This window comes from Gigantopelta aegis, chromosome 4 (assembly GCF_016097555.1).
Source record: "Gigantopelta aegis isolate Gae_Host chromosome 4, Gae_host_genome, whole genome shotgun sequence".
In the NCBI taxonomy this organism is placed as follows: domain Eukaryota; kingdom Metazoa; phylum Mollusca; class Gastropoda; order Neomphalida; family Peltospiridae; genus Gigantopelta; species Gigantopelta aegis.
The window spans coordinates 56,699,096-56,714,212 of record NC_054702.1 but is presented as its reverse complement, the minus strand read 5'-3'; the positions used below and the strand labels follow the sequence as shown (position 1 = coordinate 56,714,212).

The following is a 15,117-nucleotide window of genomic DNA, read 5'->3' as shown; positions in this document are numbered from 1 at the left end:
TTGTCAAGGTAGGCACAACCCGGGGTCGTCGAGCATGAATATGGGCTGCATGAAGACGATTTCTAATCGTCTGACCCGTAACTCGGACACCAGTAGCCTGATGCAGGTTTGCAATATTTTGATTTGCCGTTTGAGCTCGATTTCTTAGAGCCTGGTTACGGATGAATCGATCCTGTACTCCTGTCGTTGCCCTGGGACGACCTGAACGGGGTCGATCGTCAACATTTTGGGTTTGTTGGTACCTGTTCCATAGTGTGCTAATCACTGACTTCGAAACATTAAAAGTGTTGGCCACTTCATGCTGACTTCTGCCCGTTTGCAGCATGCCAATAGCCCGTAGACGCTCATCGCGTTGCATACGCCGAATCGCAAATTCAGACAATAAAATGACTAAAAACAAAACAATAACAACTGTATGATCAACAGAATGAAAACGATTGACAGAAATAATGTTCCACAGTGATTAATCGACTTTCCTGGAAATTGTCAAAATCGAGAATGACACCCCACACACGTGTACTGGGCAACTGCGTGATGCATGTGCAAACTATGGAATGTGTCTCGGTGTGTTGATAAACAGACCTGAACGTTCTCTACTAGGATGTCTGTGGTCAAAACGTATGTTCGGTCTAACAGTTGATATTAACATTAATATTTCAGGTTCCCCTACTGTTTTTTTGAAAAGTAAATATAGTTCTTATGCGCAAGTCAGTATGCTGGCCCTCTGATATATTAGGGCAAAATCCTTGCGGTCATCAATAAAGTGTCACCCCATACGCCTATATCTGAATGTATTATATCTACCTGAGCCCCGTTCCACGAAGCGGTCTTAGCCCTAAGAAGCACATAAGGTAGGTATGCATATAACAGGCCTTGACCTTAACTTTTTTCAGTGGTAGCCCACCGGTCTATCAGGTTATAAAATCTGGTAGCCCTCAGTAAAAAAAAATGATAGCCTTATAATTTTTAATAAATTAAAAAAACTAAATACTTTATTTTTACTTAAACATGTTGTTTTAGGTGGGGGTTTTACGTGTTTACGTATCTTGTTAATTGCGGAGCAACTGGGTGTGCAGAAAAAAGCTAGTAGACCGGCGGACTACTGGGTTTAGACATCTGGTAGCCCAGGCAATATATTGGTAGCCAAAACAACCCGGGCTACTGCTAAGGTCGAGTCCTGATATAAGGTAATCGTAGCGCTATTATCGCTTCGTGGAACGGAGCCCTGGACATTAATTAAGCACCGCTTGAATTATATTGCAGCCCAAAAGGCGCCTACAAGTAATTGTTTGTACCAACGAGGCTTAAACCTGATATTGAGAGATTTGGGGTTTTTTTCATATTCTCTATCTATTGTGTATTTACGAAGATGGCATGGATACATTATTTTTGAGAAGCATATCAGTTTGATTCCAGCCTCCATGGACAATACATTTTGGGGGCGGGACGTAGCTGTGTGATACAGCGCTCGCCTGATGCGCGATCGATCTAGGATCGATCCCCGTCGGTGGGCCCATTGGGCTGTTTTTCGTTCCACCCAGTGCTCCACAACTGGTGTAACAAAGGTTGTGGTATGTACTATCCTGTCTGTGGGATGGTGCATATAAAAGATCCCTTGCTGCTATTCGGAATGAGTAGCCCATGAAGTGGCGACAGCAGGTCTCTTCTCTCAATATCTGCGTGGTCCTTAACCATATGTCCGACGCCATATAACCGTAAATATAATGTGTTGAGTGCGTCGTTAAATAAAACATTTCCTTCCATACATTTTCATGCATTTTTACGGTTTCTATCGTTTTCTCTAGAATACATTAAATATTGATGTAATGACAGTTTTACTTGCTGTCAATCTTTTTCAATACCCTCTGTATACAGAGAACAATATTTTAAATGTTTGGTATCCATCAAATGGTCATAATTACTTGCCAATTTTAAGTCACATGGTCAAAACTAGGAAATGCTTAATTAATTTCCAGGTGTATATTTAATATACACAAATGTATTTCGTGTTGCAATTAAGTATTTAAATTTATTTTATAATATGTAATGAATATTAGACCTATAGGAACCCAACCATCCTAGAAAAAAAAGGGCCAACCTTATTTTAGTTTTTGGTGTATTATTTTTCTTTCATTTCTATTTTTGTAGATGAAAAGAGTACAAGTATAATTTCTTTTTTCAACTGAACCCATCTATATAGAGGTGAATTTAGTTAAAAAGAGAAGAAGAAAAAGAAAAGGCGCCGACTGACTCTACCTGCATTTTTTTCGACACGTTCCATGAAACATAGTTTTTTATATAGGTTTTTAGGCCTTATAAACAATTACCCACTCCATTTGTTCATTTCAGGAACAGCCTTTGTAAACAAGTATCTAAGTGTGGCAAATAGGTTCATTCTTCAATATCTTGGATACGCACTGTATATGACAAATGCATGCTTACATTCTTGACACACATATATAGTAGATGATTTGAAAATAAAGATTAGACACAAACTCATATATCCTTTACTCCAAATGGTTATTTTGTTTGGACACGAACACGGTATACATTGTGTTAATGGACTGCAACATTTTTATTATTATTATTATCAATACTGTTATGAATGTACTTAAAATTATTAATCAACTACCTGTCCAAACTGATTTTTTTTATATATATATAGGTCCGTCCGTTTCTACGTTTGTATCTACGTCCGTCTGTTCACCTAACCAATATTTAGTTTTCAGTACTTTTTTTCAAACTGTAAAGTTACCAACCAAGTTTGAGCTTCATTAGGATTTGGCCATCTTTGACAGAATTATGACCCTTGAACTTAGGCGATATGAACATTTGTTGGGCCCAAGAGGAAACATGTATTGCTTTAGCAGTACTCTCAGAATGTTCCAACAACTACATACAGGGAATATACCACAAATCGATTCCCATAGACGGCAATAGTAACTTAATATGTGGCTACATTCTGCTACATGCAACTTTTCAAACAAAATATACACTAGGTATATAAATATTACAACCCTTAACCCTTAAAGTAAATTTTAAAAACAGAGGATTAAGCTGTTAGTTTTAGATATAGCGGCAATCATAGTAGTAGCTGGTACACTGGTGCAGTTTAAATTGCTGGAATTTACTATGCAGACGAAACAATTCTTTAAGAAACGTTATGTCACACTAATGGCAAGCATGGCATTATTTAATAGGCCTTTCAAAAGTAATGCACTTTGAACTTTGACACGGTGAAATGTTATTTGGTGCATATGAGCGCACCAAAATTCCAATCTGTTATATTTCTATTTTTATTTATTTAGAGGCCTATTTATTATTAACAATTCATTTTTTTTCTGTTTATTAAAAATATATTTTTTTAATTGTAATAAAAAGGGACAAAATCTACCAAGACCTAATTCACTAAACTCTTGCAACTTTGTGATCTTACAGTGCAATGCAAAGACTTGCAAGAACTATGCATATTCCTTAAGTCAGTTTTGCATATAAAGGCACTGGACCCGATATGCGTTTTTGCACTTATTCCCCCTCCTTTGCCCTAGTTTTATAAATCATATACCATTGTATACTTAATTTATGTTTATATGAACAGTTGCTCGACACAACTGCTTCATAATTTTTCGTCTGTTAATATATCATTCTATAATAATATTGATACACACTTTGTATGAAAAACCTACCTGGATTCGGCTTTAGAGTTTTGAAAGTAGAGCATCGTTTCTTGACGAGTGGGTTCCAGATTCGGTATTTTATGTTTCGCCGAATCCTCTGGAGCGCTGAGGGAACTGCTCTGTGGTCCAAGAGCGAACAGGTATGTTGGAATGGACTCGATCCGCCCGTCTACCCACAGTCTGAACGTGACGGCCTGGTCATCCCGGCCCTCCTTCTGAGACACCAACGACGGCATCTCTCTATCAGATCTATTGCTTAATCACCCGAGATAAAATCTTAGAAACACTCTCGTTTTAGGGGGCATTATGTCATCAATAGGATGCAAAACGCTATGTAAAATATTCTATGTTTCCTAATAATACAATTACTTCTGAAACGATTGCATTGTAGTTCTAGACTGCCATTCGTGCTACGGATATTCGAAGGGTATATATTGTATAACGTGCTCTTTGACAAACATATTGACAAGGGAGGAGACCTAATACCTGTCCTTTATAGCTGTGGTTATACTCGATAACAGATTCTGGTTCGTGAATTAACATTCCACATTATTGTTTCATTATATTCAGGTTTTCAGGGTCTGTTAATGAAACATCACCAAAGGTTGGCCATTCTTTTAGAATCTTTAGAACTGCGAAGTCCTTTAGCCCATTGCCAAAGCAAGTTCCTGTACGAAAATCTGGAATGCTGATAATAATAATAATAATAATAATAATAATAGTGTTACTGTCAGTATATGTTTCACTCATATTAATCCACCAAGTTGATCGTAAACATTAATAACCTATAACACAGCTGCAGATTTTTAAAAAGGCTATTAATATGCGTTGTTAGATGTCCAAGACAAAATTGCACAGTACATTTGCTTTAGTGGTTGTGACTATTAACGACTTGGCAAATGTCTAGAGGTTAAATTCAAAGTCACCACTGACCAATACTGGATATGTAACATGTATCTTGAACAGTTTAATTCTGAAGTAAGGTCGCAATGATGTTAGCTGGTAAAAGTTATTTGCAACCACCTTTAACACAAGCTGCGTTCAGTGAAGTTGATCCAGAGACCCTCATGTCATTTCTGTTTTGTGAAGTCCATATATACAAATAGCCTAAGTACTTGACCCAGACTATCTGAAACGTCAGCGCGTTGAGAAAGCAAACACATTCCGCACACTCATCTAAGTAAAGTGATCTTCAAACACAGATCTTCAGTTGTAATAGATTCATCAAACACAATGTCCATGCAAACAGACAGGTTTGTGTTAGGTTTTAAACATTAGAATCATGTTCTTGTACAATAAATAAATCCACCCTCACAATACAACTCGTACAGAAGCAAATATTACTGTAGACAGATGCAAACCTACCTCAAGGACACTGGACAATTACATATTGTGGGGCTTCTTATTAATTATGTTAACTATCCCCGTCTGTTAATACCATCCGAGTTGGCAATTATATGTCACATGATCCAAATAAGCAGTTTTGAATTGTAGTTCGTGAACCAGTATGACACAACAGGTAATCCGCTATTGTTCGGCGAATTATTTGGATTGAACCGTTTGACATATAAGCTTACTGTCAAGGGTCTGTCGTTGCTATTCATGCAACACATACGATCTTTGTACATTCAAGCGCAATGCAATATACGTCCGTTTCAATACTCCCTTTCAGTGTGCGCAATCTGATTAATAGCAGGTCAAATAATTACCGCGAGGTCGATTTTTACGATTCCATTGTTTAAGGTCAAATGTTTACCACAGGCTGGCGCTTACAAAGTTATTATCAAGTGTGTGTGTCATTGCGTAGATCCTTAAGGACGTATGCTAACAGACAAAAAAAAAATTAAAAATCTCATATTAACCACAGCCGCTTTGGGTACCACAATCCCGTTTGTACTCATGGGCCTGGTGTGTTCACATTGGCATTTGCTTTAACAAATACTCTACTTGTTACAGAGTCGACTTTATTGAACTTTAGGGGCGGGACGTAGCCCAGTGGTACAGCGCTCGCTTGATGTGCGGTCGGTCAGGGATCAATCACTGTTGGCGGGCCTGCTATTTGTCGTTCCAGCCAGTGCACCGCGACTGGTATATCAAAGGCCGTGGTATGTACTACACTGTCTGTGGGGTGGTGCATATAAAAGATCCCTTGCTGCTAATGGAAAAGAGTAGCCCATGAAGTGGCGACAGCGGGTTTCCTCTCATTATATATGTGGTCCTTAACTATATGTTTGACGCCATATAACCGTAAATAAAATGTGTTGAGTGCGTCATTAAATAAAACATTTCTTTCTTTCTTTCTTTATTGAACTCTGCTAAAGTAATTTCGAGCAGTGCAAACCGGTACCGGTACAATCGTATATACTACTCGAGTTTCGCAAGGGATATTTAGAGAAACATATGTCAAGTAAAGCAACTGTATGTAGTGTGTCCGGTGATGACATATTTAATTGTCAAGATATGTTACTATGGTGATGTATAGAACATCCAAACCGCATAGTTTCATTGATCATATGGTGAACAAATTTAAGATGAGCACAAATTATTTTTCAGGACATATATTTGGTATATCGCTAGAAAGTAGTATATATTATAGGCTAAATAAAATGAAGTTAAAGTTTCATGTTTGGAAGAAAAACCATTATGCTACTTGTCTAATAAATGTAAATTTACATATTTTAATAGAAAATGTTTCTTTTTACTTTACTCTGTCGAAGAATACACACACACACACACACACACACACACACACACATACACACACCACACACACATACACACACACCACACACATACACACCACACACACACATACCACACACACACCACACACACACACATACACACCACACACACACACCACACACACACACACACACACACACACACCACACACACACACACCACACACACATACACCACACACACACCACACACCACACACACACACAGCACTTTATTTGCTATATACTTTGAATGAGTCGCCAGATCGGTGATTCATCAGAGTATATAGCAAATAAAGTGGCATAATTTCTATATATAGCAAATAAAGTGGCATAATTTTTATTATATTACCTACTGTCCTATATGTCTTGTTTCTTAATATTAAGTTGCCAAATATATCTTAAAAGTTATCTATAGTTCCTCCGTATTTCTTGACGTTATGTACCATTTGCATACATCAGGGGTGGGAATTGGTGAACTGTAAAAAAGAGGAAATCTTGAGGCGGAAATGCTTGAAATCCTAGGTTAAAATCTGTGCCATCTGACACATTTTGGAGGAAAGGACGATTAAAATGCGAGGAAACGCAATGTTCCATGGGAGGAAAACAGCTGATCCGAGGAGAATTTCCATCCCCGATACATACACGTTTTTGTTGTAAATAGCTCAGCGCTATGTTCATATATTTAAGAAATGCTACATTTAATATGTTCTATCTCTAAGAAAATATCTGGGGGAAATAAATGAGTATTAGATGAAGCATATACATAAAATATTGCAGATCGCGAAGCGACTAAAATACCAAACGTTTTTGTTGTGTGTTTTTTTTTTTTTTTTTTTTTGGGGGGGGTTTGGGGGGTGTTGTTGTTTGTTTGGTGGGGGGGGTTTGGAGGTGTTTTTTTTTTTTTTGGGGGGGGGTGTTATATAGGTATTATCATGTTCTTTTAGACACCACTTCATATTACGCTCATTCTCAGATAAATGAACATTTGCAAATAATTTAGTCCCGTGGACCATGTTTGGGCATATTATTAAAATCTGGGTTTTTTGTGGGTTTTTGCTCAGTGGAACTATGTCCGAACTGAAGAGAAAGCATCTGGGTGGTTCTGGCTAGGTTATGTTGACTCTCTATGGGCTTAAGATGTGTGAACACCGCACAAGTGTTGTGTCCATCTTTAAGGTGTACAACTATCTGAAAGCACACAGTTTAATTCATTATGAATATATCTTGATTTACCTGTCTGTCTAACAGTGTTTTAGACAAAGTTTCTTTTTTCAACTTCATTGACTTACTGTTTGCAGGGTTTTGTTGTTTTTTTCTCCAAAATTCATCTGTCCTGAAACCTACCATCAGATACATTAAAAAACGTTATCAGCTCTATATACTGTCTGAAAAACAGCGTACATAAAACATATATATTACAATTGGTGCATACATAGACCATGTGTTGGATGACTCCGTCATGTCAGTGTGCAGTGTCAATATTCAAAGTAAGATCTAAGGTTACGATACTCATAGCTAAGGGTACGTTTAATGTCCATCAGATACGTTAACGTTAAACATCATGTAACGCGCGTAAAACATTAGATGTGTTCCCTTTTGATGGCGGTATTAAGATATCAATACACATATGGACAAAACACGTCGCCGTTTATGAAAATAGGAGAATATTGGATTACCGTGTCTGTAATTTGCACATTTGTCGTCAAATACGTATTCATCAGATACGTTAATCACTTCCAATACATATGGAATATTGGCACCAAAATTAAAACTTACCAGACATGGCCAATACAGATGCGAGCTATTCTCGTTTGGATCATATTTAGAGGTTTCAAGATTTAATTCAAGTAAGAAAATCCGACAATATCAGGTGAGTAACATCATATCTATTCCTTTTTGTTCTGACAATGTGTCTGACATTGCTCACATAGTGTATTTTAATGTTTATTACTTCAATGGTTGCCATGAAATAGGATGACATAATCTGTGCATAGAAACAACTGACACTTTTAAAACAACCGGCTATTTGTTTAGTTAATGTATTTGATGACAACTTAACGTATTTGATGTAAATTTGCTATTGTGTGGAGAAGTCATAAAACATCTTCTGGCAATGAAAATACCTTTTATCTTACATTCAACCAACATGACGTCAAAAGATATTGAATCATGACCCTAGCTACAGCATAAATTATAATATGACAGTTAACGTATCTGACATACTATTTAACGTATCTGACGGGAAATCAGCGAATAATGTAATTTGATTTCACATTAGCCATATATTGTTTGCACTGATAGTAGCAAAGTGTCGACTTTTAGAAAATGGTTGTATTTGATCATTTCCGATGACAACCAACATAACGCAACCGCTGTTTTGACAGTTTTGAAAAGTTGCTACCTGAATTGAAGGCTACATTTCCTGACATGCAGCATGTGCACTATTGGACTGATAGTCCATCTTCCCAGTATCGGAATCGGCACATTTTCCCCACAAAGAGTTATTTGATATGGAAGCTCGCTAGGATTATTTTGTAAGCGAACATGGAAAAAGCCTGTGCAAACGCCAAGCATCTGATGCAGTGAAACCAGGTAAAGTAAGCATCCAAGATGCCCACGATTTTTGCGAATGGGTAATAGGTATAAATGCATCAACTATCGGTTTTATTCCTCCAATGACATTAATGAAACATCACAGTAGCAGTGGGCTTCCATTACCAGGCACGATCAAACGTTTTGCAATTTTTGCCAAAGACTGTGATCTATGAGAAGAACCTATGCGTGGACTGGCGGCGCCATCAAATTACCTCAAGGAAAAAGGCACCGACAGGCACAACCAGAAGTGCCCCAAGATCTGCCTTGATATCTACCATCAGTGGATACCTTGAAAGTGACTGGTTTATTGGGAAAGTTCTAGAAGTTGATGACGCCGAATCCGATCATGCAAAGGTAACATTTCTGGAGGAGACACGCGGCAAAGGCAAGTGTCCAACATATAAGTGGCCATTTCGTCCTGATGAAATTTACATAACATTTGAAGATATAATTTTTTTCATAGATAAACCGCGCCCAATTGGTAAAACCATGCGCCTATACACAATATCTGACTCTAACATAACCAAGATCGAATGTGTATTCAAATAAAACTTGTCATAAACTTTGACATGATTTTGGCCAAGCAGCAGAGCTGTACCAATATATCAGCTGGACGTTAAAAAGCAAAACGTGACATCTTGATTGAAATCTACAAAAAAAAAAAAAAAAAAAAAAAAAAAAAAAAAAAAAAATAATAATAATTAAAAAAATCAATTAAAAAAATCTGAGGCCTGGTGCAACCACTGATAAACACTTGTGTTGTTGTTGTGTTTTTACATCAGATACGTTAATATTTTACTCTTCAACATATATGAATATTTCTGATGCTACTGGTATAGAAAGACAACACACTACGAATGTAGTACAATCCATTTTCATTAATGTATATGAATATATAAAATAGCATTGTGTAGTACCAATGATAATGTTGTTACTGATTATGAACTTTGGCTATTATTTACCGTGTACATTTTGGGAGGAACCAGATGTTGACAAATTGTTTATCTGTGTTGGAATACCACTCAAATAACAGTATATTAGGTTTAATATATATTTTAATAAAGAAAGTTTTAACACCATACAGTTTTATACGTTTCACTTGATCTTCAAGACAATTCTCACGTTTAACGTATCTGACAATCAGAAAATAGACTGATGTTATTCTTATCAGCGTATTTGGAATATAAAGTCATATCTGGGTCAGCCAATGCATGATTCATGAAGCCAAGATATGTTTCTATTTGGTTTAAAATATCAGGGTTCCATCCATGAAGGTTCATTTTATACTCAACTCGTATGGGAGATTGTTCACTTATCTAAGAATCAATGCACATTCGTTAAATCGTTGAAATTCCATTAACACAAAAGGCGAAAATTCAAGCTAATTTGTTTTTCACGTGTGAATTACTTTTAAATTAAAATCGTGAATATGCCAGAATTATATTTATATAAATTCATACGGCGGCCACCCTCAAGGACGAATCGTGTTTGGGTTACGTGTTCAGTGGGTTGTAAAATCGACAACAGATCGAACTGAAACACATTTACAGTTATTTCCGTGGACGTTAAGTCAACGAACGATCTCGAGTGATCCTGCGAAAGAAAAATCATTTTCCGTCTCAGTGACCAAACTTGACACATAGCATGCGTGTGCATTATACAAGCGAGATTATCCGTGGTAAGAAGATACGGGCAGCTTACAGTATTAACAATACAAGCGTTCAAAGTAACGGAATTTGTTTCCCCCCACCCCCCCCCCCCCCCCCCCCCCCCCCCCCCCAACATTAAATGTATCATGCATCAAGAAATTCGAGTACAATGGTCAAAATCACTTCGTATAAAAACGGGCTGTTGAACTGATACGCAGTCAGATAAGTATATGCGACCAAGTTTTAAATACCCGGGTGAGATTGTGTGTACCATACCTCCATGGACGCATTGTTTAAAAGCACCATATTTGGTCTGCCCCAACACTCACACCCACTCTAAAAATCACGCTATTCAACGCGGTATGTACTAGGTTTACATCCTGGTACCAGCTCCCATCCAGTGTCTCTGTGCGAGTTTAAAACAGTTGATTAAGAAAATGTAAAACCACTACACAGGTTTTTCCCTCAATGACCTCCAACAGACAACCCAGATCGCCAAAGTGTGTGTTCAAGACAGCATGCTAGAACGTTCATTGGATATAAGCATGCAAATCAAGTAAATATGAAAGAGAAATGAAACTGGGTAAATTTTCATCACGCAATTTGAGCATACAAACTATATTATTTCCGTATAAAAACACAAAACACACACACACACAAACACACACAAAAACACAACGTTGTAGTAACTAGTATATAACAACTCTTTTATTATCAATATAAACTCTTTAAACAAACTTTCTGCAGAAATGCAAAAAAACCATTTCAAACGCAAAAACATTTTTAACAGTAAAACGTTTTGAACTAACAAACTGAACATATGAAATAAACAAGCAATACACTATGGAATGATATGCAAATGCTAACACCCACAACACTGGCCGAAAATTGGATGTGAGGTTTCACAACTTCGATTAAATGTAAATAGGTTTTAAACGGTGTTGATTGTGTTCATTAATTACTAACTATGTTATTTTTCTGCTGCATAATACCATTCACTTAAGTAGTTACACAGAAGGTAATGAAAGATACATGTAACTGATAGCAGTCTCCAAGTTAGTAAACTACAATCAAAATCCAGTGAAACCTCTCTAGACCCGACTCCCAGTAAACTGGAATTCCTTCAAAACCAGACGCTTTACAGAGTCCCTTTTCAAAAGCCAGGACAGAACTTAACCTCTCTAAAGCAGACCTCTCTTAAAACAGTACATCTGTCTCGGTCCCAAGGGTGTCCGGTTTACAGGGGTTTCACTCTAACAATATTGCACCTATGTTAATGAGCTTTGAAGTAAGGAGAGAAAAAAAAAGTTCTATTTTAATCTTTCAGGTGAATATAACATGAATAAAAAAATCCATTAAATAAAACATCAAAGGCAAGGTTGCAGGCAGTTGACCTGCTAAAGGCAGTCATATGTTGTTGTTTTTTTGATATATGATATGACAACTGTGTGTATGCACCAGGCTGAATAACATACTTTTCAGGACAAATTAAATACAGTGGAACCTCAGTAATCACACTGATAAATCCAATAGCCAGGAAAATCTACCTTACATACAGCAAAGACTGTAATGTGTTCTTTAATCAAACATCCAAAACAAAGGGTAAAATATAAAGACAATCTGAATAACTTGACCAGAGATAATTAATTATAACATATCATTTAATTAGAAAAAAAATTAACAACATGATTTGATCATAGTTTGATCAACCAAAAAACAACACGGGCAAAAATGGTGTTAAAAAGATCTCACAGCTCAGTTTTAGTTGTACATCACATTTTATAGTTTTCTTTCAACATGCAAGTGCTAAAATTCACTGGTTTAGGCTACTGTTCTATTAAAAATGTCATTATCTGTATACAATGTCATTAGTAAAATTAACATCCACATTTAATTTCATGACCTATATACAATGTAATTAGTAAATTCAATGCCACAATTGGTGGTTAATGCATAAAATGTATATGCTATTTTGACACCAATCTTTTTTTTTTTAACCCAAGACAGGAAAATAACATAAAATTACAGCTTTTGAACCAAAAGAAACATGCCAATTCAAATAAATTACAAAATCCAAAAGCCACTTTTCAAATGACTTAGGAAATTGAGTTTTTCAAATTGATGACAAAATAACAACTTAATGATTGGCAACATACTGAAAAAATACTTTCTTAAAATTAATATTCATGAAGAATATTTTTTTTTTATTAATATGATGAACTTTCATTACCACATCTTTGGAGAAACTGCATATTATATATTTGTCATTCAAGGGAAATACATTTTCAGTTACAATTCAGTACAATTTTAAGGAAGTTTTTTGCAAAAAAACAACAAAAGTTCAGATTAAAGAGATTTCATTGTACATATAATTTATGAAAATATTTTGTTGAGTCATGGACTTGGTTAACTGCCACATGACCTTACCATTAATAGTACAACACACTGAACATTGGGCCATTCAACAATTACATAACATGCTAGAGAGAGGGGATCATGGGATGTATTATGAAAAGTTGTTTGTCAAGAGCTACAATTAGGGCTTCTAGAATTTTATAAAAATCCACTAGCCATGGGATCAGTGATTTTAAAAATGTACTAGCCATGATTAAATATTCACTGGCCCTACTTCAAATAAATACAATTTTACAAATAGAATTAATCAGATATGTCACCTAAAGAGGGAGATTGAGCATAAAAATCTTTATATTGGGGTGGAAAGAGGAGGCAGGATATTCATATTTACAAAATATGTACATGCTGCATTTGACAAGGGTTTGTTTTTTTCCACTAGCCGTCAGGCTAGTTATAGTAATTATTTACTAGCCCAACAGTGAATATCACTAGCAATGGGAGTGGGGCTACCATAATCTAGAAGCCCTATACAATGTACATGTATGTAACATTTTCAAAACATGTATCTGATTTTTATATTTATTTTTATCTATAAAGAAAAATGTAGCTACATGTTCTCATTGTTATTTAACAAATTATTTTCTATCAAGTAATTATCACCAAACTCGACAATCAGGAAACCCAAACAGAAAATCCAATACTGGTCAAATTTCATCATAATGACAGGGAAAGTGGGGGTGGGGGTATTCACAAGCATCAAGTAATTTTACAGGGGGAATTGATGCCTCAGTATTATCAAACATTACGGGGGAAGGGGAAGAGGGTATTTAAAAAGTGTCAAATTTTACAGTACATAATTGTTGAACAGCCCTCATACATTACTGCAATACTGGAAAACATTGCCTCATATACTGAGTGAAATGCCATCAACTAAGAAAATATCAACTCTCATTGTGAGTGATGTTTGGGACTTTTGTTCAGAAAGATAAAATAAATACCTGTCAGACCTGTAATGACATATGTTGTAATTTTAGTGCGAGTCACTATTAAAGTTTGTATGGGTAAAAATCTTTGTTATGAATAAAAATTAAAAGCAAATCCAAAGTATTTACTTATTGCATAAATTAATACAAAATTGGCTAGTAGTTGTTGGAATATACTTTTTATGTGACTAGAAAAGGTCCATTTAAAAAAAAAAAAAAAAAAAAAGCCCGGTCAAGTAATTGTCATATGTCAACTGAATAATAATTCAGTACAGTTCAGTGTCCACATATTTAAATAGTTGTGCAAAAAGAAAAAGTCTGCTTTTGTAATACATAATACAATACCAATAGCAGAGTTATTGTTTTACTGACTGATGTTTTATCCATCTGATATCTCAATAACTGGATTTACTGTGCGATTTGGGAGTTTGCTATGGTTTTTTGGTGTGTATTTTTTTCTTCTTGTTTCTTATTTTACTGTTTGTGTAACTGTTGTACTCACAGGATCAGTTCTTTGGGCCTTTGAAACAAGAACTCTGCTATGGTATGGGTAACTGAAATATTTAACTTCTAGGCATGATAATGATATGATGTATGTGGTTTATGTGCACAATGCTTTTACACTAATTATGTTTGTGTAACAATGGTATGTATGGGAAATAAACAGATTTGTTTTGTTTTTTAACTTGGCAAAGCACATAATGTGTAAGATTATTAACAAGATTACAACTAATCATTCAAAAACATGAATTTCAAACTGAATGTTTTCCCCAAGTAAGTTAAAAGTTTTTCTGGGGTTTTTTTTCTTCTTTAACAACACCACTAGAGCACATTGATTAATTAATCCTTGATTATTGGATGCCAAATATTTGGCAATTCTGATATGTAGTCTTTAAAGAAAACCTGCTACATTTTCACCATTAGTAGCAAGGCATTTTTTATATGCACTTTCCCACAGGCAGAACAGAACATATACTGAACAAAAAAAGAAACTTCCGATTTGTACATATAGTATTTGTTGTGTTAAAGAATTCATTGTGTAATGAAATTATATAGGTAGTATTAGCCTTGAGGTGTATTATTAGGATTCATGAATTTTATCGATTATTTTTGCACTGTTAATCGTCGACAA

The 15,117-nt window shown here is 35.7% G+C and overlaps 1 protein-coding gene across 1 annotated transcript in view; it reads right to left on the bottom strand.

Annotated features, from left to right (window-relative positions):
• The window catches only part of LOC121372134, a 28,031-nt gene extending 23,085 nt beyond the window's left edge, over window positions 1–4,946 (bottom strand). Inside the window, exon 1 of the mRNA XM_041498400.1 lies at window positions 3,687–4,946. Coding sequence (XP_041354334.1) covers window positions 3,687–3,913 — 227 coding nt within the window. The 5' untranslated portion in view covers window positions 3,914–4,946. The remainder of the gene's footprint in view (window positions 1–3,686) is intronic.
• Between the last annotated feature and the right edge of the window lie 10,171 nt (window positions 4,947–15,117).